General features: G+C 39.7%; 2 protein-coding genes across 11 annotated transcripts in view; one reads left to right on the forward strand and one right to left on the reverse strand.

The window, feature by feature from the left end:
* Positions 1–13,563, forward strand: part of IFT80 (intraflagellar transport 80) — a 146,439-nt gene extending 132,876 nt beyond the window's left edge. Inside the window, exon 20 of the mRNA XM_073232147.1 lies at positions 13,466–13,563. Within this exon, the coding sequence (XP_073088248.1) occupies positions 13,466–13,471 (6 nt within the window). The 3' untranslated portion in view covers positions 13,472–13,563. The remainder of the gene's footprint in view (positions 1–13,465) is intronic.
* C3H3orf80 (chromosome 3 C3orf80 homolog) lies at positions 8–23,253 on the reverse strand. Of its 10 annotated transcripts, none has more exons than XM_036997923.2 (3): positions 22,099–23,253; positions 18,399–18,479; positions 8–7,524 (listed from the first exon to the last, which is right to left on the reverse strand). In XM_036997923.2, exon 1 carries the CDS (start codon positions 23,120–23,122, stop codon positions 22,424–22,426), a length of 699 nt encoding a protein of 232 aa, XP_036853818.1. In that variant the 5' UTR covers positions 23,123–23,253; the 3' UTR covers positions 8–7,524; positions 18,399–18,479; positions 22,099–22,423. The 10 variants fall into 10 exon arrangements, with proteins under 10 accessions (XP_036853818.1, XP_036853816.1, XP_036853812.1 ...); XM_036997921.2 differs by having other exon boundaries at positions 21,710–23,253; XM_036997917.2 differs by having other exon boundaries at positions 21,580–23,253.
* Between the last annotated feature and the right edge of the window lie 535 nt (positions 23,254–23,788).

The following is a 23,788-nucleotide window of genomic DNA, read 5'->3' on the forward strand; positions in this document are numbered from 1 at the left end:
AGGATTCAATTCAGTTCTGACACTACCTAGAGTTAGTGTCAGGACCCAGTAGTTGAGGGACAAGGTCCTCAACTAGACTGCCCTTATTTCGATTGCCAGCCACAAGTGGGGACCCCAGGATACCCACACTTCTGCCTGACTTGGCTCCAAATTTGGGGGTTCCTTTCACCCCCTGTAGGTTTGATAGTTCTTTAAAATGACTCACTGAACTCACTGAGATGCTTTACTTTTGACTATAATTTTATTATAAAAGATACAGCTCAGGAACAGCCAAATTGAAGAGATGCATAAAGCAAGTTCTAGGAGAGAGGAGAAGGCTGGGTGGGGAAGCAAGGAGACACAGAGTTTCCATGCCCTCTTCTTGTGCAAACCGGGTATGTCGTCCTCCCAGCACATCCATGTGTTCACCAACCAGGCAGCTCCCCCAGGCCCCTGCTATCCTGAATTTTTTTCAGGGTTTTATTATGTAGGCTCACTTGATTAAATAATTGACCCTGTGATCTCCAGCTCCCTTCCTCTCCCCAGAGATCAGGTGGCCAAAAGTTTTAACCCTCTAACCATGTGATTTTTCTGATGACCCGCCCTACCCTGAAGCTATTAGACACCCCCCAACATACACACACACACACACACACACACACACACACACACACACACACAGAGTAACCTTGTTAGCATAACAAAAAAAACCTTGACTCAAAATATTCCAAGGGTTTTGGAAGCTCTACCTTCCCCCCCTACCCTTCACCCCAGCTCTGAGACCAGATACATTCTTTATTATATCACAGGCCACCCCTGGCCTTTGGCCACAGGATCTTTTATAGCAAAGGAACATTACTGACTGAGTATAACAGATACAGCAACATTTGGACGAGTCAGTGTGGGGTGAGGATAGGAAGCTATTAAACTCAATTTCCCAATACATTTAACTATCAATATCAGTATTATAATCTTTCCAGCAATGTCAGTGTTATAGCATATTGCATTATGGTAGATATAACCTGAAAAATAAGTCAAAAGATATTGACACATTAGTAGAACTCCATCCTGTCTCTAATAATTAATCCAACCCATCATCATACTGGATGGCCAGAATATCTCTTAGGACAAGGTTCACTTAGGTTTGCAGGCTTCCATTTGATCTTATCAAGTTCCAAAGCAGGAGTGGTCTCAGCAATAAATGGCTTTACGCTTTCAGGCATCTGGTATACTGAGCTAAAAGACAACATCATCTCTTGCTCTGAGCTTCCTTCCAAGCATTAATATTGGAATTCCCTCATCGCATAACCCATTTCTTGATTTCATTACCCTTAGCTACTATTCCTCCTCTCCAGTTTATACCCAAACCTTTTCATCTTTGGAAGGACATTATGTTCGGCCACTGTGCTGGTCTAGACAGCAGGCAACAATACTAGTCTGGCAAGTGGCTTCCGCTCTGTCCACTCCCATTCATAAAGGGGTAGGGTTACATAGGTACAAAACTAATGGGCTCTTTCTGCCAATAAGCAATATTACTATATTCTTTGTAAGCTCCAATATTGCCAGGGGAGGTGAAAGCACAACCCAACCCCCACAGGCCCTTAGAAGTTCTGACATACAGGATTTTAAAACAGTTACAGTTTGTTGCTTAGGAATCATCTCTGCTTCCAACAATCTAGTTGCAGCCTAGGACCACTGCATCAGGTAGGAAAAAGAAAGTTATGGTTATGTAGGAAAGAAAAAAGTATAGTTGTCATACCAGCATCCTCCATCTGTAGGCAGAATTGCATGATTGATTCACCAGCATCACCCACCCTCACCCCTAGATCCAGAATAGCAGAGGAATTTATTTAGTGGGGACTCCACCCCAGCCCCCTTATGTTGAGCATGAGCACACATGAAGGCATGCAAGCCAGCCCTTCATGCATATATATCTTCCCATTTTAGACAACCAGTGTTTCGATAGCCCCTTCTAATTCTTCTGAAGAAGATAAAATAGTCGTCCATTATCTGTGGCTTTACTTCCCATGGTTTCACTTACCTGCGGTCAACAGTCCCAAAGCAGATGATCCTCCTAATGTCACATCAGCAAGTCAGTAGTAACCTAATGCTTTGTCACAATGTCTGTGTTACTCACCTCACTTACCTCATCTATAGGCATTTTATCATCTCACATCATTACAAGACAAGAGGGTGAGTATATTTTGGGAGACCACATTCACACAACTTTTATTACAGTATATTGTAATTGTTCTATTATAGTATTAGTTGTTGTTTATCTCTTACTGTGCCTAATTTATAAATTAAACTTTATCACAGTCATATATGTATAGGAAAAAATGTAGTATCTATAGTATATATGTAGGGTTTGGTACTGTTCATGGTTTCAGGCATCCACTGGGCTTAGAACATATCCCCCTCAGATAAGGGGGGCTACTGTCTATCTCTGCCTGTTGTTGATCATGATGGGCTATAAAGTGCATTCCTGGTCTGAAGAAATGGGTGCAGTATCTTCTGTTCCAGTTCTTTTAGGTACCCTGAGCATTTGCACAGCTATGTCTGGGGCCTTTCCCCAGGGAATCTTCTCCTCAGCCACTTGCATTCTCTAAATCTCTAAATCTTTCTTGTTGGCAGACAGAACAGCTCTTGTTGGCTCTTTGTTCCTCAGAGCTTGCAAGAGGAGTTTGTCTAGATTCAACTCATCTCTGAATTGCTGCAGGCCCCCAATGTCCACTTGTTTGATGAACCCAGGTGGCCATCTCAAGTGACAATTCTAATCACTTCCCAATGCTGGAAGGGGATTTTCAGAAGGGCATTTATATGGCCTACTTTAATGCATCCCTCAAGTTCCCATAGTGATTCCCATATAGGCCAATCTTGCACTGCCCTTCTGCTTGACCATATGGCCAGGCCATTTGCTGCTGCCTATGAGTAGGTAAAAACCCAAACAGAAGGGTAAACAGCATGCAGCTCACCAAATTGTTTTTACTTTTTTTGATCAGAATGATGGCCTTCCAAACACTGTTGTCTGTTCATGTTGAAAGTGCCGTGCATAAACCAAGCAGCTATTTGTTAAGTCAGCTGAGAACTTTTTATAGGGCACCATCCAAGAGATGACAGAATCCTGCAGCTCCTCACATGGTTCCAAAGTCAGTCCTAGGGTAAAAACTCATGAATACTTTGTAACTTTGTGTATTCCCCTGGTAGTGTGTTCCTGAACAAACCACTTCCACCTTATTATGGAATTTTCTGGGCACTGTCTGACCATCCAAGATGACATGGGTATGTCAGGTCATATATTTAATGTCCCACAGAGGGACATTTTCAATTAATGTCTGATAGCAAGCTATTTGCCTCGCGAATAGAAATCTCCTAGTCCAAACTCCCAAAAGTCATTGCTGGGAGGCATTTACTGGCTTTTGACATAATCTTCAGTTTATGCTCCACACACAGCTATTGTATAGAAGTGTCTATCCTAGAACAGTAGCTTCTATAATGTGTGGGCTTCAGCAGTTTTATTCATTCCATTATTTCCATTTAGCATGTCTAATGGATTTGACTTGAAGGAAGGATTTACATGCTTTCTGTTTTACAATACTAGGGGAATGCTCTCCAGTCAGACGTGACATCCATCCCTCTAATACATTGAGGTAAAAGAGTCATAGCTACCTCACATAAACCTTGGTCAAATATACCAGTTTTTGTCTAGACTGTCACTTCAATCCCATCAACTCTTCAGTTTCCATATGCTCTCAATATATTTGTAGTTCCCACTTGAAATTTACTAACAGATTTTAGTATAACTACAGTGCATAGGGCTCCCGGGTCAAAGCGTCCGGGAATCTTTTCTACCTTTGACCATTTTACTCACAAATGTGCACGAGACTTTCAGTGAGGGGTTGAGCCTAGTGGCAGAGGCTCTTTTGTCAGTCCTTATCTTGATTAACCTCCCTATTCTCTTAGGCATTTTCAGGATGTTTCTCATTGCAATCTTTGCCTTCTGATTTTTAAAATTCTTCCAAATAGGGATAAATAGAGCAGACTTTTGGGGGAACTTTTAATGTTGGAGGCCCAGCAAGGGGTCTTCCCAAATTTCAGTACTGCTATATTGAGACTATTATTTAAAACTCATCAATGTCCATTTTATTCATCCCATTTCTTAATATCTGTCTAAATATTTCCACCCACTGAGATGAGGCCCTTGATTTTCCCATCTGTTTCTCCCAATTTTCTTGCTACTCTAATGTTCTTGGTATTTGTAAATGAGGGTTTCATTATAGGAAGTAGAGGGAGCAAATACAATAAAGTGCTCCCACACTTCAATTTGCAACAGTAAGATTACATGAAGCATTAAGACATCATGAGCACACCAGGAACCCCAAGGACAAGGCATCCCCTTAATCATATCATTTATCATAACCTGGGTAAATTCAGTGGAATTTGCCTGGGTAATAGGCATATTCAATGGATGAATATTCCAAGCATCATAAAGCCAGTCCCCCTATGATTTCGATATACAGCATATCAGCTGCTTTATCTAGAGTGTCCCACTTGGCATTTCTAGGGGAAGTTGGTAAGTCCTTCTCAGGGTAAACACACTCTTTACAGTAGCTTTTATTCAGTCCACCAGGCTGGCTGTTCCTTGGAAATAACCTACTGTATGTCTGAATAATGTACAGCCACCTGTGACTGTTCTGTACTGAGCTGTGGGTAGTGCATCAGCCCAAACACGTGCTGGCATTCTGCAGCATTCATAACCAAAGACACTGCCCCTCCGTTACTCTCATGACACATTTCAGTAAAGCTTCTTTAGGGAGCCAGTCATAACTATGCACAAAGCGAGACAAGTCCTTCACACCATACCTTCTGATTTCAGTAGTTTCTTGGTGCTGCCCTTACCCCACATGGACTAACTTCTTGGTGACCAGAGATCTTGGAGGCATTTTCTATCATGCCAGTGTAATTTTTCCCTTTGGTGGCAGGTCTGAGGCAAGTGGCCGCAGACCTGATCTTGGTTCCGGGTGAAGAGTCACCCTAGCATTCTGTTTTACTCTCATTTTAGCAATTACAGATGGCAATAGCCAAGGGATTGTGTGCTTAATATATTCCTCATTGTTTCGCATATCCAATGAGCCAACTCCTTGGGAGTTGAGTGTATCAGCATTTCTAAGTTTCCCTGATTGCTCTTACCTTTAGTAACGAATTGCAGGGCAGTTGCAGGTTCATACCATGAATGACTAGGTAACCATTTAGGAGCCAGTGGTTCCTCACCCTGGCTCTCACATCCTTTCTCCTCCTAAACTATGTTCCATGCATCAGGGCCATTCTAGTGAATCCCACGTTTTTTGACACTAAATACATTTTAACAAGTCTCATGCCAACTAGATAATCCTACAGTTCAGCTTAATTATGACACTAGCTACCTAGAGTTAACATTAGATCCCTTAAAGAGCAAGTTTCCCAACAAGATAGCTGTTGTTTCACACACTAGCTGCAAATGGGGTCCCCAGACCACCCTCACTTTTGTCTAAATTTGCTACAAATTTCGGGGTTCCCATGACCCTTCTTTAGGCTTGATGATTCTCCAAAACAAATTCACTGAAATGTTGCACTTAATGATTGCAGTTTTATTATAAAGGCTATGACTCAAGAAGAGTCAAGAGGAAGAAATGCATAAGGCTGGGGATTGGATGGAATTCAGAGCTCCTGTGCCCTCTCGTGGAATCTGGGCACATCATCCTCCTAGCACATCAATATGTTCACCAGCCAGGGAGCTTCCCCCAGCTTCAATGTCCCAAGTTTTTTTTAACTTACATAGGCATGCTTGATGAAATCACTGACCTTGTAATAAAACTCAACCTCCAGCCCCTCTCCCTGGAGGCCAAGTGGTGGAAAAGTCTAGCCTTCTAATCACCAGGAAAGTTTTTCTGACCACCAGCCCCCATCCTGAAGCTATCTAGAGGCTCCTAGAGTCACTTCATTAGTATAACAAAGATACACCTAATACTCAGGAAATTCCTAGGGTATTGGAAGTTCCATACTAGGAACCAGGGACAAAGACCAGACATATTCTTTATTATATCACAATATCACTTTCCCAATCAGACTGAATGCACATTTATATGTCCTTTTGTCTTACACTTTAAAAATATCTATTATAAAAGCTTCTCAGGTGCTTTAACACTAATAGTTTTATACATTTTGGGATGGTTTGTTAGAATTTAGAGTTTTTATATGTATTTTGTATTTTGTAACATATGGAGACAGGGACCCTGGGTTTATAGACAAGAGTACGGTGAGGGCCTCCAGGAAAAAGCAAAGCAGGTTAATCAGCCAGAACAATGTAACAATGTGTGAAGAAACCCCTACCAAAACTCCCTGTTAAACATTAAGTAAAGTCAGAGTCATATTAATTCTCTAAGGTAAAAATATCAAATGAGGAATATAGGCATTCTTCAGTGAAATTAGTTAAAACTAAAAAGCCAGGAGTAACCTGGCCTGGAATGTTTGAATATTCCCCAGATAAGAAAATACCTCAGCATAGCCCATGTCTTTATTGTGTCAATTAAATCATGCTATTGTAAGATTTACTTTAGCATGCTAAAAGGCCCAGCTTATTTTTTTACTTTACCCAGATGCTACTTTTCTTCCTCTAGCCCTAATCAAATAATTTGCAACCTAGGAAATTAATTTAGCAAGTAAGCCCAGTCATAAACAACATAGTAAAAATAGAAAGAATTCCATCTTAAAGATAAGATTGCATTTTTAAACCCAAGAAGTTAAAAAGTAAGTTTCTTAACATACTCTTTAACAAACATAATAGCTCAACCTGCCTTGGGAGCAGGACAGGCAGGCTTAATTAATATGCTCCCAGACCAAGAAGCTGCTATCCTGGGAAGAAATCAAAGCAGTAGATTTCCTGTTAAGCTAACTTTTCAGAATAACCTGGAGGACTGATAAGAAACTTAGTGTCTCTTCAAAGATAAACATTTGGGAACCATTTGGTAGGTCTGCATCCCTACCCTATCTCTCAACTACCTATAAATCCCCTGGACTTACACACCACCTTGGACTCTCTTGTCCCCTTCCGGCGCAAGCCAGGAGCTCTTTCCTCTTACTTTATATCTAAATAAAAGCCTCTCACTTGCTCTCCTACCTTGAGTGTTTGTGAAGTTCATTCTTCGACTCCGTGAACAAAAACCCTGGCATCAATGTCAACTAGAGAAAATTGTCGATACAGAATATCTGGAACCTGGCCCTCTTACAGATTAACGATATTTCTAGGGCATGATGATACCCCCAACAATGTTTTGTCACAGATAGTATGGGATGTAATATGGAGCGTAAGTCATGATAAGGAATAAACAGCTTTTAGAGCAAATATATTTTAGAAAATGGTTTAATATAGTAAACAGTTACTATGACCATCAATTGAAGAATATCTTCAAATATCTCATTCTGTACTGTCATTGGAGAAATGGAGGCAAAGCTGAAAACAAAGGCCTTTTATTTTGGGTCTCAATTGCAATTCGGGAAGCACAGATCCTGTAGTAATAACCAGAAAAGTGTCCTATTAATATAGGGAAAGCAATGCGTTTTTATGAGAAAAAAGAAGGGGGGTAATTCAAGCATTAGATAAAGAAGAGAAGAGAAAAAAACTGTTAATTTGGTGATAACCAGTTAAACTGCTTTTGTTTACTCTCTGATCTGTGTACTGGTGCTATTAAATAAAACTATACTTAGTTTGCATTAGTTAACTCTTTCGTCATTATGAAGTTCTTATCAGCAGTATTATGGTGTGAACACCAGTTGTTCTGCTGGATATTATGAGCAACTGCTTGTAAAACTGACCAATTCTGGCCCAGTTCAAGAGCTCATTAGTTAGAAAGGAACATGCAGGTTCAAAATGGAGTCTCTCATGTCCAGCAATTTTATACAATTCCACAGTACATAAGGGAAATATATACTTTTCTGAAAATGAATTATGCTGTATAAATCTTGTTTAAATATCTCAAACACATTTTCCTTATAAATTCTTACACTGAAGAAAAAAAAAGCCAGAATTTACAATATACACAGCATAAAAGGTAATATGCAGTAATAAAAATACATGGATTTTTATTTGTCCTGCAGATTTTATTTTATCTGTAGATAAGATTGTGGCAAAACCACTTGTCAGTATTTCTTTAAATACCACCTGCAGAATCCAAAGAGAAGGTGATGAAGCAACTCTTTAAAAGACCCATCATTATCTTCTCCTTGCCCATAGCCTATGCATCTTCAGTTTCTCCTACTCAGTGGTAAATGACCTTTGGGCCAGAAAATTTGTAAGTCCAAAACCTTATGTAGCCTCTAACAGAGTCGTTTGTTATTCTGCCTGCTTTACTCTAAAGCTACTCTGTTACTACAACTTGGCTTGAGCAGCTGACCAGCACTGCCTGCCTATCATTTGCTTACAGTGTACCATGCATAATTTTAAATGTAGTGATTTCTAAAATGGACCATTTCAAAACAATTTAGAGCAATTCAATTTTTCAGATATTTCCAGATTTTCTAGATTATCTAAAATGCTCTCTTAATAATCTACTGTAAATAACATTCACATTAAATTTTTTAATTGGAGAAACACTTAATAATGTTATGGAAATAAACTGAATATAAAGTAGCTGTAAGCTTATCTCCATTTGGGGAGTATCATCACCAAAACAGAGTGTTTAAAATGGCTCACTCCAGAAGCAATAAAGCGTCTACTTGATGCATATTTGCTTGCTCTCAAGTAAGGCTGTATCAGAGAAGTTATTCATTTAGTTAGTGACAAATAGTGTTTATACTTCTACAATTAGTTAATAACTAGAATTTGCAAGCTAAGACACCCCGTATGTCTAGCATTAAATGCTAGAATGTACTCTCATAGAGATTAATACTTACAATGTGCTAGAGGATTAAATTAGAATTTTTATATACCCATAATAGAACCTATGGCCAATTTCCCAGTGTTTTCCCCTTGCCTCTCAACATCTATCACTAACATAATATTACTTTCTCTTCGTTTTCTGTGTTCTTAAGGTAGATGCAAATAAGCACAAGATGCACAAAATGTAATCTTTTTTCTCCATCTGCTATCTGTTTTTAAAGGTCTGTATCATAAAACTTACTGCCACATAGCTGTAGCAGTCATCTTAAAAAGGATTCAAGACTATAATGTATTTTTCCTGGACTTAAAATACTAGATAGCATTTACAACAAAACTAAATTTTTATCTTCTAAGTCTAATAACATTATTCAAAATTGTTAGAAAAGCAGTTACAACAAAAAAGTTTTTAATTCAAAAATAAAATTCCTTTTTGTGGCACTTGTCTTCGCAGAATAAAATCTTTTTTCCTCATTTTTGATGAGTACCTACACTTTAAATGGCAAAATCCATTTATCAAACATGTGATAGCATTTACAAGCATTGCGTGTGAGCCAGACTGTGGCCTAGGCCCTGCTGTAGATGACACACAGAGCACTGAGCAGAACAGAATTCTCCCTGCCTATCATGGTGCAGATGTTTTAATGGGGAAAAGATGCACCATAAACAAGCAAGCAAAATACATAGTGTTTCAGATATTAATGAGTAAAGACAAAGCACAAAGGAGACAGAAAAATGACTGGGGATGTGGTTTTAAATAGGGTGTAATGAGAAGGCGTCACCAAGAAGGCGCTATTTGAGCAAACTCTCTGAGGAAGTGATGCTCAGTTTAAATTTCTTCTAAATAACATACAGGAAAACCATCAAATAAAATTCCTGTTATATGAGCTTATGTTAACTTTCTTTAACTTAATTTAAAATGTGCTAATCTATAACAGTAACTCTGCATGATTTTGATTATAATGATTATAATTATCATACATGGCTTACCTGTGAAAAGAAGTTATTTACATAGTCATAATAATGTAAACACTAAATATTTAACCGAATAATAATCATTCAGGTCCACAATCTGAAACCCTTGGGCCAAATATGTTTCAGAATGCAAATTTGTTTAAATAATATATTCAAAAAATTTTTATAACATAGCACATCTATCATTTATTATAGAGCATTGGCAGAAAGGTCTCAGCTATCACACCCTAATGAATTGTATCAATATTTCTGCAGTGCAACACCTGGAGATTTACATTAAGCAATATGAATAAAGATTAGAAGTATTTTCTTGTCAGATTTTGCTGCTAAATGAATCAGGTTGGGTCAATTATGAAGAACCTTTTTGGATTTAGATTTGTGGGTATGGGATCATGGATTTGTCTGGGAGGAATTGGGGTGCAAGTGTTGGATGGGATGAGTGGTAAGGTAAAAAAAAAAACCTCAATTTTCATTTTATGGTATAAAGGCAAAAGGTAATACCAAGAAACAAAAACAAAAAATCAGGAAATAATAAACCTGCTTAGCAATGTGGCAAGAAATACCAAAGAAGCTCGCTAGAGGAGCTGAAAGTGGTTGCTTCTGGGGAGGGGGAGATTGGAAAGAAGACATCCAGTCCTGCTGTTTTTCATGAGTTTCATAGAACCATTTGCCTACTTAAATATGTGCATGAATCATTTTGATAAAAACAACTCTTAAAAGTGACTGAGTGGGAGAAAATATGCCAACTGTATATCTGGCAAAGGACTTGCACTAGAATATATAAAGAACTATGAAATGTGACAGTAAAAACAAGCAATCAATAGAAAATGGGCAAGAGACATGAATAGACACTTTACCAAAGAGAATATACAGCTGGTAAATTATGTACATGAAAAGATGTTCAACATCTTAGCCATTAGGCAAATGCAAATTAAAACTACAACAATCAGAATGGCCCAGATAAAAACTAGTGATAACACAAAGCAAGCAGAGAAAATGGATTGTACATGTATTATTGCTGGTGGGAACATAAAATGGTAGCCATAAGGAAGGAGTATTGCAATTTCTTGCAAAACTAAACATACACATATGATAAAACGCAGCAGTTGCACCCTTGGCATTTATTTATCCCAGAGAAATGATAACATATTCATGAAAAAGTGGTACACAAATGTTTACAGTAGCTCAATTCATAATAGCTAAAAACTAAAAACAACCCTAACATGCTTTAGTGGGTGAATGGTTTAACAAACGGTGGTACATCCATATCATGGGATACTATTCAATAGTTAAAACTATTGCTACACACAATTTGGGTAGATCTGTAGGAAATTATGCTGAGTTAAACCAGAAACCTCAGAAGGTTACATACTGCATAATTCCATTTATATAATGTTACTGAAATAACAAAATATGGAGATGAAGAAAAAATTAGTGGATGCCAGGGGTTAAGGATTAATGAGAGGGAGAGGGTGGATGTGGCTATTTACACTATAAAGGGTGATGTAACAGTTCTGCATCTTGATTATGGTGGTGGTTAGCTACCCATGTAATAAAACTGTATAGAAGCTAAAACTTAATTGAAAAATAGTATTACATATATTCATTTTTATATGTGAATATAAACACATGTTGTAAAATATAAAGAGAATATCTGAAAGAATACTCACCACACACTGGTTGAATCTCAAGTTGGAGGAGTGGGCAGGGATTGGGGCTTGAGGTGTTTAGAGGGAACTTTGTTGTAATGTTTTCTTTTTTTAATAATTAAAAGGAAGTTGTATTTGTTATTACCTGAGTAATCGAAAATAAAAGCAAAAAAGGACTGGAGAGTTCTATACATTTATTGGAGTATCTCAATGTAGTGGCATGAAGGGGATAAAGAAGTACAAACAGCCAATTATAAAATACTTTAGTCACATGGATGAAAGTACAGCATAAAGAATATAGTCAATGATTCTCTAACATTTTTTTATGTTGACAGATAGTAACTACTCTAGTTGGGGTAAGCATTTAATAATGTAGATAGCTGTCCAATCACTATATTGAATACCTAAAATCAATATAAATTATGTATCAACTATGTTTCAATTTTAAAAATATGGATTTTTTAAACTGTATTTTCTCCAGTGTGTTTATATTGTAATATGGTTTTATTACTGATTCTTTTCACTTAGTGACATATTATAAACATTTTTCTATCTTAATAAGTGTTTTTATCACATCATTTTAAAGGCTGCAGAATGTGCCTTTGGGTGATGGAGCAGAATGTATTTAATCAGTATCTTGTTATTGGATAAGTGAGCAGTTTTCAATATGTCACCATCACAGCAGTTATTCAAAGGTTGCCTGTAACCAAATCTTTGCACAGAATCTTGATTCTTTCCAGTGGGGAAACTGCTGAATCAAGGCTATGTACATTTTGAGGCTTTTGATAAGCACAAAAAGTCTGCTTTGATACATTCTGGAATTTAGGGGATCCCAAACTCACTCTAAGAAACTTTTTCATAGCCTCCAAGCCAGCACTGACCTTTCCTGTCTCTCAAATCCATTTGCAGTGATACTGCCAACCACCTCATATATAGTCGTTAGTGGGTGCCAGGCTCTATCTAAGAGCTTTACCCTCTGATGTCTTACCTTTTTGTAAGAAGAAACTGAGGCAGAGAGAGGTTAAGTAACTCAACTGAAATCACAGCCTTAGAAAGCAGTGGATCTGGTGTGGCTAACTTAGCCCCAGAATCTTTACTGTCCACTGCTTCTTGGAAAGCATTCCTTTTTTTTTTTGAAGCAGAGTGAAAGTTTTATTTAGTTACTTAAAGAGGGAAGTGCAGCAGGCAGCCTTAGCAAGGAGAGTCGCCTTGAAAGGTTTGGAGAGACAAAGTTTAAGATTAAAAGGTTACACACTTAGAAAGTGCGGACGACCTCAGAGAGAGGAGCCTCCTTGTTTTAAAATTGAGATATAATTGACATATAACATTGTATTAGTTTTAGGTGTACAACATAATGATTTGATACATATATATGTATATATATAGTGAAGTGATCATCGAATAAGTCTAACATATAGTCACAAAGTTTTTCTTTTTTATGATGAGAACTTTTAAGATTTACTCTTAGCAGCTTTCAAATATATAATATTGTTAACTATAGTCACCATGTTGTACATTAGATCGCTCAGGACATATTTATTTTTATAACTGAAATTTTGTTTCCTTTGACCACCTTCACCCATTTCATTCTGCACCCCCCAATCCTGCCCAGCTCCTTAACACTGGCAATCAACAATCTGTTCACCCTATCCATGAGTTCCACTTTTTCAGATTCCTCATATAAGTGAGACCACAAGTATTTGTCTTTCTCTGCCCAAACTATTTCAGTTATTACAATGTTCTAAAGGCCCATCTATACTGTCACACATGGCAGGATTTCCTTCTTTTTTATGGCTGAATAATATTCCTGTGTGTGCACATGTGTATATCACATCTTTATTCATTCATCTGTTGATGGACACTTAGGTTGTTTCCATGTCTTGGCTATTGTAAATAATGCTGCCTTACCTTCCATTCCTCCAGAAACTTGTACCCTTCTCTGCTCCTACAGCCATGAAGGCCATTCTCCAGGACCCACATTCAAGGCCACTGCTCCAGCCTTGTCCTCACCTCATCTCGAAATCTCAAGATCTAGTGTCCCAACCTCCTACTCCGATGGCCTATCTTTCCAGCTCTTCCTACCTTTCTCCCAGTGCACTTGCTCCTCACACCAAGATGTCACACTCTCAACCCCCAACTCCCCATTAAGACCGGCTGACAGGTTTTCTTTTTTAAATAAAGTTAATCTTTGTTTTTCACAACAGGGTTTCTATTCTTAATTCAAATCATTAATATGCCTGGGATTAACTGGAAAATTTTTTGACATTCCACAAATTTATCTGAATTTCACACAAGAACCCAGTGTCAACCAATGTGTATACAATGGCACTTAAAATTCATTTTTTTTTGTCCCAGGGATGGTGTTAAGAGCTTTCTGTACATAACCTTAAGACGCATCACAACCATCTCAGGTACTCTCCCCACTTTACAACTGAGAAAACGGGCTTAGATAAGTTAAGCAGCTCGTTTATCGTCACCTAACTAGTAAGTCTAGAGTCCAGAGATTGACCCAGACAGCCCAGCTCTAAACCTCTACATCGTTCCATATGAAGTCCTAACAACACAAGAAATAAGCAATCTTAATGTAAGAAGCTATTTTTGTCCTTGCTTCAATATTACTGGCATTGAGTATTAGTTGTAAGGTTAAGCTCTGGTTCTAATTTTTATGCTCAGAGTATGAAAACTATTTTGTTTCTTTTTAAAAGTATTGGACAAGATTTACCATCTATTTTAAAGAAATGTTTTTCGAATTTAAAAGTTAATGAAGTCAGACCAGGAAGGAGGCACACTTGGAGCTGAAGAAATTGGCTGAATGAAATGGAAAAAACCATTATCTGAGTTGTTTTTGTTGACCATTTCCGGTTTTACCTAGGTAACATTTCTTCATTCCCACAAATAATGTTTGAGTCATTAAAGGTTCCCAGCCCAGATTCTGTTGTATTTTTAATAACAGCTCCTTAAACAGCAAATAACAAAAGTTACCTTATTTCATCTGTGAAAAAGTAAAAAGTAATGCTAATGTGACCTATGCAGCTTCAGCCACAGCTCTAATGTTAAGATAGTCTGTGAGGCTAAATTAATGGAATATTGAAAAGTTCCGTGGTTAAGAGTGCCAGCTCTTGAGTCAGTGGATCTGCCCCTGGATCTTCTGGTGACCAGGTCATCAGTCACACGACTTTGGGCATATTATGCAATCTTCCTGGGTTGCACTTTTCTCACCTGCAAAATGGGACTTATATGCCTTAGCTTTACCTGTGGTGAATTTTAAATGAGATAATGTACGTAAAATGCCCAGCACAGTGCCTGGCACATGTAAGCATTCATTCAATGAATTATCATTGCCATTATAATCATCATGATAGCAAATGAAAAGTGTCACCCCCACTGCAACTGCCAAGCTTAAATCTAAAATTTTACATGTGTTTATATTTTATTCTTTGGAAGAAAGGCTACCAAGTCAAACCAAATTTTAAATCGGATCATGCTGGAAATGATATTTAACTTATTGAAGTGAATTGCCAGAACTCAAACACAGTAAGACAAATTTTAGGAATTAACTTGTGGGATTATTAATCATAAGTAGATTGCAGATGTTTATTAAAGTAAAATTTTGTGTCCACAAAAAGCTTAGGAGTATTCCAAAGCAGAATCCAGAAACTGTAGAAACTCTAACTTTAGAAACTCCTGAAAACACCTGAAGAAAAGGCAGCTCCTGTGGAAGACTTGGCAGGTATCAGAGAGCTCCTGGAAACACCAAAAGGAACAGGGACAAATAAATGGAGATAATTTCCACAGAGAGCTTAGGAGCACGCCAAAGCACAAACCACAGGCAGCAAACACTTAAGAATCCTCACCAGAAGGATGAGGACAGCTAAAATAAAACCAGAACCGACGGAAAACATGCAGTCATCAGAGAGCTCCTGCAAACACCAAAGAACCAGAGGAACAAATAAATGATGATAATGTACACAGAAATCTGAGGAATGCTTGAAAGAAGAATTCAGAACCAGTAGAAAGATGGAGGCTGCTGAGAACACCTAAGGTAAAACCCTTGGAAGCCTTGCAGTTATCAGAACTCCTGCAAACACCAAAGAACCAGAGGAATAAATAAATGGTGCTGATGTCCATAAAAAGCTGAGAAACACTCCAAGGCACAAAACAGAGTCAGCAGAAAAATCTAAGTGCAATGCATAGGAGACTTCTGGGGACAACTGAGGAATAAGCAGACTAGGTGGAAGAAGATCTGACAGGCATCAAAAAGGTTTTAAAAACACCAAAGCAAGCAGTATAGCCAGAGAGCAAAAGCTACCAGAATGCTCTATGTCCCAAGTGGAAACATGGAAAAGGTGAAAACCTCACAGGTATCAAGGGATTGTTTAGGATGCCTAAAGGAAAGAAAGATCCAGTGGAAGACCCAACAGGAACCAAGGGCCTTAGGAAAACTCCACAGCAAATTGTGGATCCAGAAGATAAGACAATCAACAAAAACTTGGATCTCTCCCAGCAAGAAATGTCAGTCAGCTGAAATGACATCAAGAAACTTCTGAGAATTTCTGTGGAAAAACCTGGACCCATAGAAGACCCATTAGACACCAGCAAACAAGACTCCTAAAGAAAAGGGAAACCAAGTAGAAGACTTGGCAGATGTCAAGAACCTCAGGACAACTCCAAAGCAAAGAGGTGAGTCGACAGAAAATCCTACAGGTGTGAAGAAGCTTAAGAAAACCGCAAAGGTACATTTGGTGGATGGTCTGGCAGACGTTAACAATACTTATGGCAACTCCAAATTCTAAAAACTTGCTCACAGGAAACCCTTAGTAAGGATTCAGATACATGAGAGAAATTACAATAAAAACCTAAAACATCTATAACAAAAGATGTGAAAATATTGCTCAAGAAGAACCAAGTAATAGAAAAAATGTTAGAACATACACAGAGTGTACACGTTTTTCAATCAAAAGATGTAGAAGACTATACAAAACTTTTAAAAAATTACCAAACGGAAGAAAGAAAAGAAAAATGAAGTTGTAGACTTCTTAGTCTGCAAGTATTTATGGCAGAATCCAAATAAAAGATACGATGCTTGCCTACAGTCAATTTGAAGAAATGTTTGACTCTGAAAAAAAATAAGAATAGACCAGGAGATGTTCTTGACCAGGAGTCAAGAAAAATGCTCTTGTAATCTTAATGAATATGAAACCAAAACTAATGCCCCTGAAACTGAAGGTGTGGCCAAAGAACATACGAAATAGAGTTAGTCAAACAACAAGACCTACCCTAAGAAAACAATAGAGATTTTCAAGAATCTAACTATTTGTCTTGTCAAACAGATAAGTGTGCAGAGATGCATGTAAAGAAATATGGGCTTAATTTTCAAGAAAAGCCAAGTCAGGGAAATGTCCCTTTATCCCAAACCCAGGTACAGAACTGATACTAAACTCAAGAGTCTCAGCTGCTTACATCAACAGAAAAGATTCAAAGAAAAGAATGATGAAAAGAATCCTGTGAAGAGCTTCCAAGAGAAAAACTCGGCAGAGGGAACTATGACATAAAAGACAGACTGTAACATCAGAGCAAGAGGTAAAACTGGTATAAATCTACAGGAATCTGATACAGCTGCAACTATGAGCTGGTTCACCAGGGGTTCTGCACATGGAGAAAGGTGACAGACCAATGAAGAGTTTGCAAGAAGAAAGTTAAATAGACAAATTAAGATACTTTAAGGAACCAGGAAAACAATAAAAATTAATTTTTATCTGGTAAAATCTTTGGTCAATAAAAAAGAGAAAATTCACATAAACCAAAATAAAATAGGAGTAAATCCAGAAGATTCCAATCCTTTGATGAAACAAGTGCAGCCAACAAAAAGGCAGAAGACAAATTCTGAAACAATACAGTAGGGATTCTTCAAGATAATATAGAAGCAAGAATAAAAGAAATGTGAAGTTAGAGGTATCTTCAAATCTACTCAGTAAAACAGATACCACACCAGAGGAAGCTGAAGAGGAGCCCATGCAGAAAATCCGTGAGAATGTAAAAATGATACAGCTATCAATTGTAAATTACACTATCTTTGAGATCTAGAGGCTGGAATAAGGTCTTCCCTACAAAGATGGAAGGATTTCATCTTTTATCTAGTATAACAACAAAGTGTCTGTGAGCAAGAATGAGGAGAAAAGTTAACCATTCCTCAGATAAAATGACAAACACAGAGGAAACCACAAAGATGCCTGTGAGAAAAAAATCTAAAAGCAGGAAGATACATAGTCAATGGAAAAATAACACACTTGAGGTTTGGAAGCCAAAATAAGGTTCTTGTCACTACTATGATGCAAGGGTCTAATTGTTTGCCTTTATAAATACAGCAGAGAACACTTCTCTAGGGAAAGATGGGGAGAAAACTGCAGACAATACCTCCAGAAAAACCCAGGTGAGGGAGCAAAAATATGAGGTAAATCATCATATATCATGTTTGAGATCTAGAAAAATTAAAATCCTTGCTAGAGACATGCATTACTTGTCCAGTATAACAGAGAATTTCTCAATACAAGAACAAAGAGAAATGTGTTCATAGTGCTGTAGTGGACAAAAAGGAAAAATCACTTGGCTAACAACTGTACACTAACCACTGTAAACTACAGAAGTGAGATGCAGAAAGGAAACAAAGGAAACACTTGAAAAATACTGTTTTACCAAAAAAAGAAAGAAAACTGTGCAAAAGGCCAAGCCATAACCAGTGATACTAAATCACAGCAAAGATAACTCGGGAGCTCGAAGGGTTGTGTGTGGAAGGATATGTCTACAGAAATCCAAATCAGGATAAGAACAACACACAAAGAAGGAAAATAAGAACTAGAAGATATTAAGACAATGAAGATACTTACATAAATTGAAGAGGCAAAAGAAACGATCATCTTTAGTTTGATGGCAAGCACAAATTTTTGCCACAAAATTACAAGTGAATTCTGTAAGTAAAAGAAAATAAATTAGGTTCTATATGTACTTAAACAAATTCAAAGTACTAGTTTTGTTTGACATTTTATTATTTTGTAGGCAAAATTTAAAAAAAGAATTAAGACATCCTTTCCGTCCATAGGGTAGAAAGGATGTCTTAATTTCTTGCAATTAGACAATCACTGATTCATTATTTGGTTGATAAACTACCTTCCCTTACTCCACCATTTATTACACTTTTCACCAATAGATGAAAGGAGAATGACAAGTAAATCATAAACTGGTGAGGTCAGATATAAACTTGCCAAATACTCTATTATTGATAGGCTGTCTGCAACTTACAGAGAGAGAGTTAATGTTGGGCTGCTCAAAATAAAGCAATTCATCATTGTTTCAATCTGGAAACCCAAATTAATTATGATTCATGAAATTTTTACAAATGCAGAATATTGTATAAATCTGAACATCATATTCATGTTTATCACATGTCACTTTCAGCCCTGAATTGTTTCCTTTGTTAATTCCACTTGAGAGAAACTGTATACACGAAGTACAACACTAAGGTACTTAGCATATTGCCTTTTAAACTGTTGAGGCCATTTCCTTAGTATTCCCTTTGGCCTTTACAATTGAATCTTGTTTTCCTTATATAGTGCACCTCATGCCCTTTGGCATATATGCCAATGCCATTTTCCATGGTGGAAGCACACTTACATTTGCAGAATGTGGCAATTAATGGCCTCATAAAACTATCATCCTATCTCAAGAAGGCATTTTTCCCCTTGGCTATGCTATTGAATGCCAATAACAAATTGCTTTTAAGCAACTGGTGAATATATATATATATACGTATATATGATTTAGAAATCAATCATGTTTCTCACATTTTGGGGGGATTCTTAACATACCTAGCACTATTATTTCCCTACTCATGAGAAGTCAGTGAAAATAAAACATGCTTGAATTGTCTTATTATGTGAATTAGCATGGTAACTGAAAACCAGGAGTGAAGGCTCAGTTAGCACTGGAGAGCCTGGCACTCCCATGGGGGTTTGGTTAAGATGTGTATGTATGTATGTAACAGCCTTGCAAAAAATCAGTCACAGACCACCTATATGTGGTCTACAAGTATATATAAAAGAATATTAAAAGTAAGTAAAATCAGCATCTCATCATGAATTATTTTCAGGTGAAGAGAACTATTTTCTACTAGTTGTATGTAATAACTTCCAGGTCAAAGGTGTTAGATTGAACACCCAGACACTGCCCTTAGTGCTTAAATAATGTTTCTGCCCAGGTATCTAGTGCTGTGAACACATAGGTTCTGTGTGTATTAACATGGTATGTCATATTTGTGTGGGTGTTACCATGAGACATGTTCATTTATTGCTAACAGAAATAGTTTTAAATGATTTTTTCCCCACAAAATTATGCCTGAACAAAACGTTGCTAGGTAAATCAAGGAACTACAAGAAAAAAAGTGAAGTCCAACTCATTTTTATTGGACTGAGGGATGCGAATAAAAGCTTGTGTGGTATGTAGAAAAAAAAACAAGTGTAAAACTTGTAATTTTAAAATTCACTAGGCTCTCATTGCATGATTGGTGTCACATTATAGACGGCCTTAAAAGAATTTTAAGGAGAGAAATGTTCCATAGTTGATACAAGGGAAACATATTTGACTCATTTTAAAAGTATATTTTTACAAGATTCTGTTGTAAAGTTCAAGATGTTCATAGTAACAACATATAGGATATATTTTGTATATGGTACTTGAATATTTATGTTGATGTTTCAGATATGGGTGAATTTTAAGAAGTATCTAAAACAGTATACCCTCAAACAATAAATCATTTAAAAGAATATGGCAACTTTTCAGTTTGTTTGAATGGTGGGTGGTATTGATAGCCACATGTAACTAAAATTTATGGTGTTTGAGCAACATTTTTATATGTGATCATTCAATATAATGTTCTTTCATTAAATCTTGTGCCATTTTCAATTGATAGAGCCTCAACTGATGCCTTTTCCAATTCACAGCTTGAAATTGCTTTTAAATGACAAAGATAAACATTTCATATTTTAATACACTACCATATAGACACAGATCTAATACAGTTTGTACAGAGCAATATTTTAATGTTTTTCTATGTTTTAACACATTTCAAATTATTTTCTTTAATGACAGGGTCATTAGCTTCTAGAAGCTGAATAAACCATTCTCTTCTATTACAATTCAGACATTTTAAGATTTCTCAGAACTGTCAGACTTTTTCAATCAGCTTTTAAAAATTTAAAGTAATCAAATAACTTTCTTTTAATACAATTCAGATATTTTAAGATTCCTCAGGACTGTCAGACTTTTTCAATCATAAGAACAATGTTTCTAGATACATGTGTGAGGTCCACAAGTGTAATCATTCGTAATGGAATAGTCATCTGTCCCCAAGCAAAGAAACCTTTATAATTTTTCTTTTCTTTTCATGATAATTATAAACTGTAATAATTACATGGTCTACAATGTGTATATTGTACATAGACAATGTGCACATGTACATTATACATAATGCATTTTAATATATTACTTTATATTACCTTTTGCTTAAAAGACATTTCATAGAATGGTAGAACTGATACAATAACACTTATTTTTTTCTTAAGGTAGGTTGACTGATTCCTCCTGTAGTACATTACTTGCACAATTATGGCTCTAAACAAAAGTTACGAGGCACAAATTCTTATGTTCTGCCTCATGTTTGTGGAATGTATTCCAAATAAAAAATGGAGGGGAAAGTGCATGACATCATGCTTCATGGTATGGCATATATGTACCAGTCATTTTTACATATAACTATGTGAGGAATGATAGATTTAAGACCTAGACTATAATGTAGTTATAAAAAGTTATATATTATGCCACAGTACTAAAAATAAAATATATTCTTCTCAAATAGTGAAAATAAGATATCCTTCATGTTTTTTATGTCACATATATTTTCTCATTTGACCATGCCTCTTGTTTTTCCCATTGTAAATGAAATAATGCCCAACATTTTATTAAACAAGAACTACAGAGTGTGAGCAATTTCTGGGCCACTGATAAAAGAACTACCTTATCATTAGTTGAAGAAATACCCTCCTGAGGTGTTCAATCCATGGTAAAAATATAAAAATAAAAGACAAATAAATATAAATATCTTCTCAGTTATTGAAAAATCAAAAGCCCAACTGTATTTTATTACCAGTATGGTCTTGGATATACATAATTGCTGTATCTTGAATTGGTACAGCAGCTAACCAGCTATCACGGGCGACCCCCACCGAAGTGAGCCATCAGCTGTGACTGCGCTTGGCTAGGAAGACACAGAAGGGGTGTTTGGGTTATCCGCCAGGAGGGATTCGATCACACCGAGGTGCTGCTCTCCCAGACCTGAGCGCTCCAGTGTCCAGTGGCGGCTCGCCCCTCCGGCGCCTCGCCCTCCGCCCATCCTGGGGGGCCGCGACCTGTGCAGGGGAGAGGGAACGGAGTGGAACTGCGTCCTTTCCCCCTCGTCCCCTAAAGGTTACTGCCCTTCTCCCGACGCTCTCAGGGGCTCACGTGTTCTCTTTGATTCGGGAAGCAGGCACTTACGAGTGGGTGAACACAATCCGAGGCGAGGCTGAGGGTGGGCACGTCCTTCCAAGTTGCGCTCCGGGCTCGTGCGCTCTGTTGCCCGCGCCGCGCGTGCTTAATGTTTCCTTGAACCGTCTTAAACGTAGGGAAACTTAAGATCCCGGGAAAGCGGACGTTGGAGGGGGTGGGAGGATGACCCCAACCCAGTCGCAGGGCGATTAGGCCCGGTTGCCAGGCGGGGCCTGAGGCAGTTGGTGGCTGCCACCGCCGCCCCGACCGTGGCGTCCCACACGCAGCCCCCCAGCCCCGTCCCGTCGCGCGGTCCTCGAGCGGCCGCGGGCGCTCATATGAGCGGGAAGCGGCCCTCGCCGCCGTCGGACTCCCCGGAGCCGCCGCCTCGCGGGTGGCCGAGCACCGACACGGGCAGCACGACCTCCCCGGGGCTGAGGTGCTGTAGTCGCATGGACTCCTCATAGGTTGGCAGGTACTTGACTTCCTCGTAGCTGGGCAGCTGCAGGAAGACCGGCGAGACTACGCGCAGCTCGTGCTCCGAAGCGCAGGGTGGGGCCGAGCGCCCGCCCCGGCCCCCGCCGCCGCCGCCACTGTCCAGCAGCGAGTCCTGGGAACCCGCGGCCGCCTCGTCGCGCAGTAGCGCGGGCGAGGTGTCGTCGTCGTCGTCGGGCGGCCCCGCGGCCCCCGGCGGCCCGGGCCGCGCCTGCCCGCGCGGGTACCTGCGTGGACTGGGGCAGATGATGCGCTGCAGGAAGTAGCCGATGGCGAAGAGCACGAGCAGGATGAGCAGCCCGGACAGCTTGCGGACGAACCAGCCCACGTTGTCGAGGAAGGCGTGCAGCGGCAGCTTGCAGCAGCGCACCGCGGTGGCGTTGGCCGCGTCGCAGCAGCGCTCCCGCTCGCCGCACGCCAGCTCCGCGCAGCCCCCGCCGCCCCGCGAGGGCGCCGCCAGCGCCAGCAGGAGCAGCAGCGGCGGCAGCGGCGGCGGCGCCACCGACAGGCCCTCGGCCGTGACCGCGGGGCCCCACATGGCCGGCGCAGCCCGTCGCTCCTGTCCGGGGCGGGGGGCCGGGGGATCCGTCTGTCCGCGCGTCCGTCGGCCCCGCCCCGGGCGCTCCGCTCGGGCCCCGCGCGCCGCCTCCAGTGCCGCCGCTACCTGCGGCCGGAGCAGCCCTCACTTGGCCGCGCTCGGGCGGAAGGAGGAGCCCGAGGCGCGCCGCAGCCGTGGGAGGCGGTGGCTCCGAGCAGCCTCCGGAGCTCTGACCTTAACCCCGCGCCTAGCCTCCCGGGCCGGGCGCGGGGCGTCCGGAGCCGCCCGAGACGGCAGAGGCGGCCTGCGCGGCGCGGCCGCGGGCATCTTGGCCGCGGCCGGCCGCGCTCTCCCAGCCCCCGGTCACCGTCCGGGCCTGGAAGGGTTAAGGCTCCGCGCCCAGCCCGGGGGCCCCCAGATCTAGATGAATTCGGCTGCCGCGCACTTCCCCGCCAGACGGGCGGGGGCTGTTGCTCGCGTAGGTGTCTCAGTTTTAAGTGATTGGATTTCTCCAGGAATGTTATTTAAATTGACTTGCGTCTGGGATTCGCTTACCATGCCTCTTGTGATCTTTCTGATTAAAAATGGATGATGGCCATTAATGGCTAGTGCAGTCCCTCAGCCGTCCCAGAGCTTGGGGGTGGTAGGGGCCCCCGGGTGGTGGGG

The sequence above is a fragment of the Manis javanica genome, chromosome 3 (genome assembly GCF_040802235.1).
Source record: "Manis javanica isolate MJ-LG chromosome 3, MJ_LKY, whole genome shotgun sequence".
Classification (NCBI taxonomy): Eukaryota; Metazoa; Chordata; class Mammalia; order Pholidota; family Manidae; genus Manis; species Manis javanica.

Bases quoted from the DNA above. Each gene is read 5' to 3' on its own strand.
- C3H3orf80 (XM_036997923.2), bottom strand. From the start codon at position 23,122: ATGTGGGGCCCCGCGGTCACGGCCGAGGGCCTGTCGGTGGCGCCGCCG.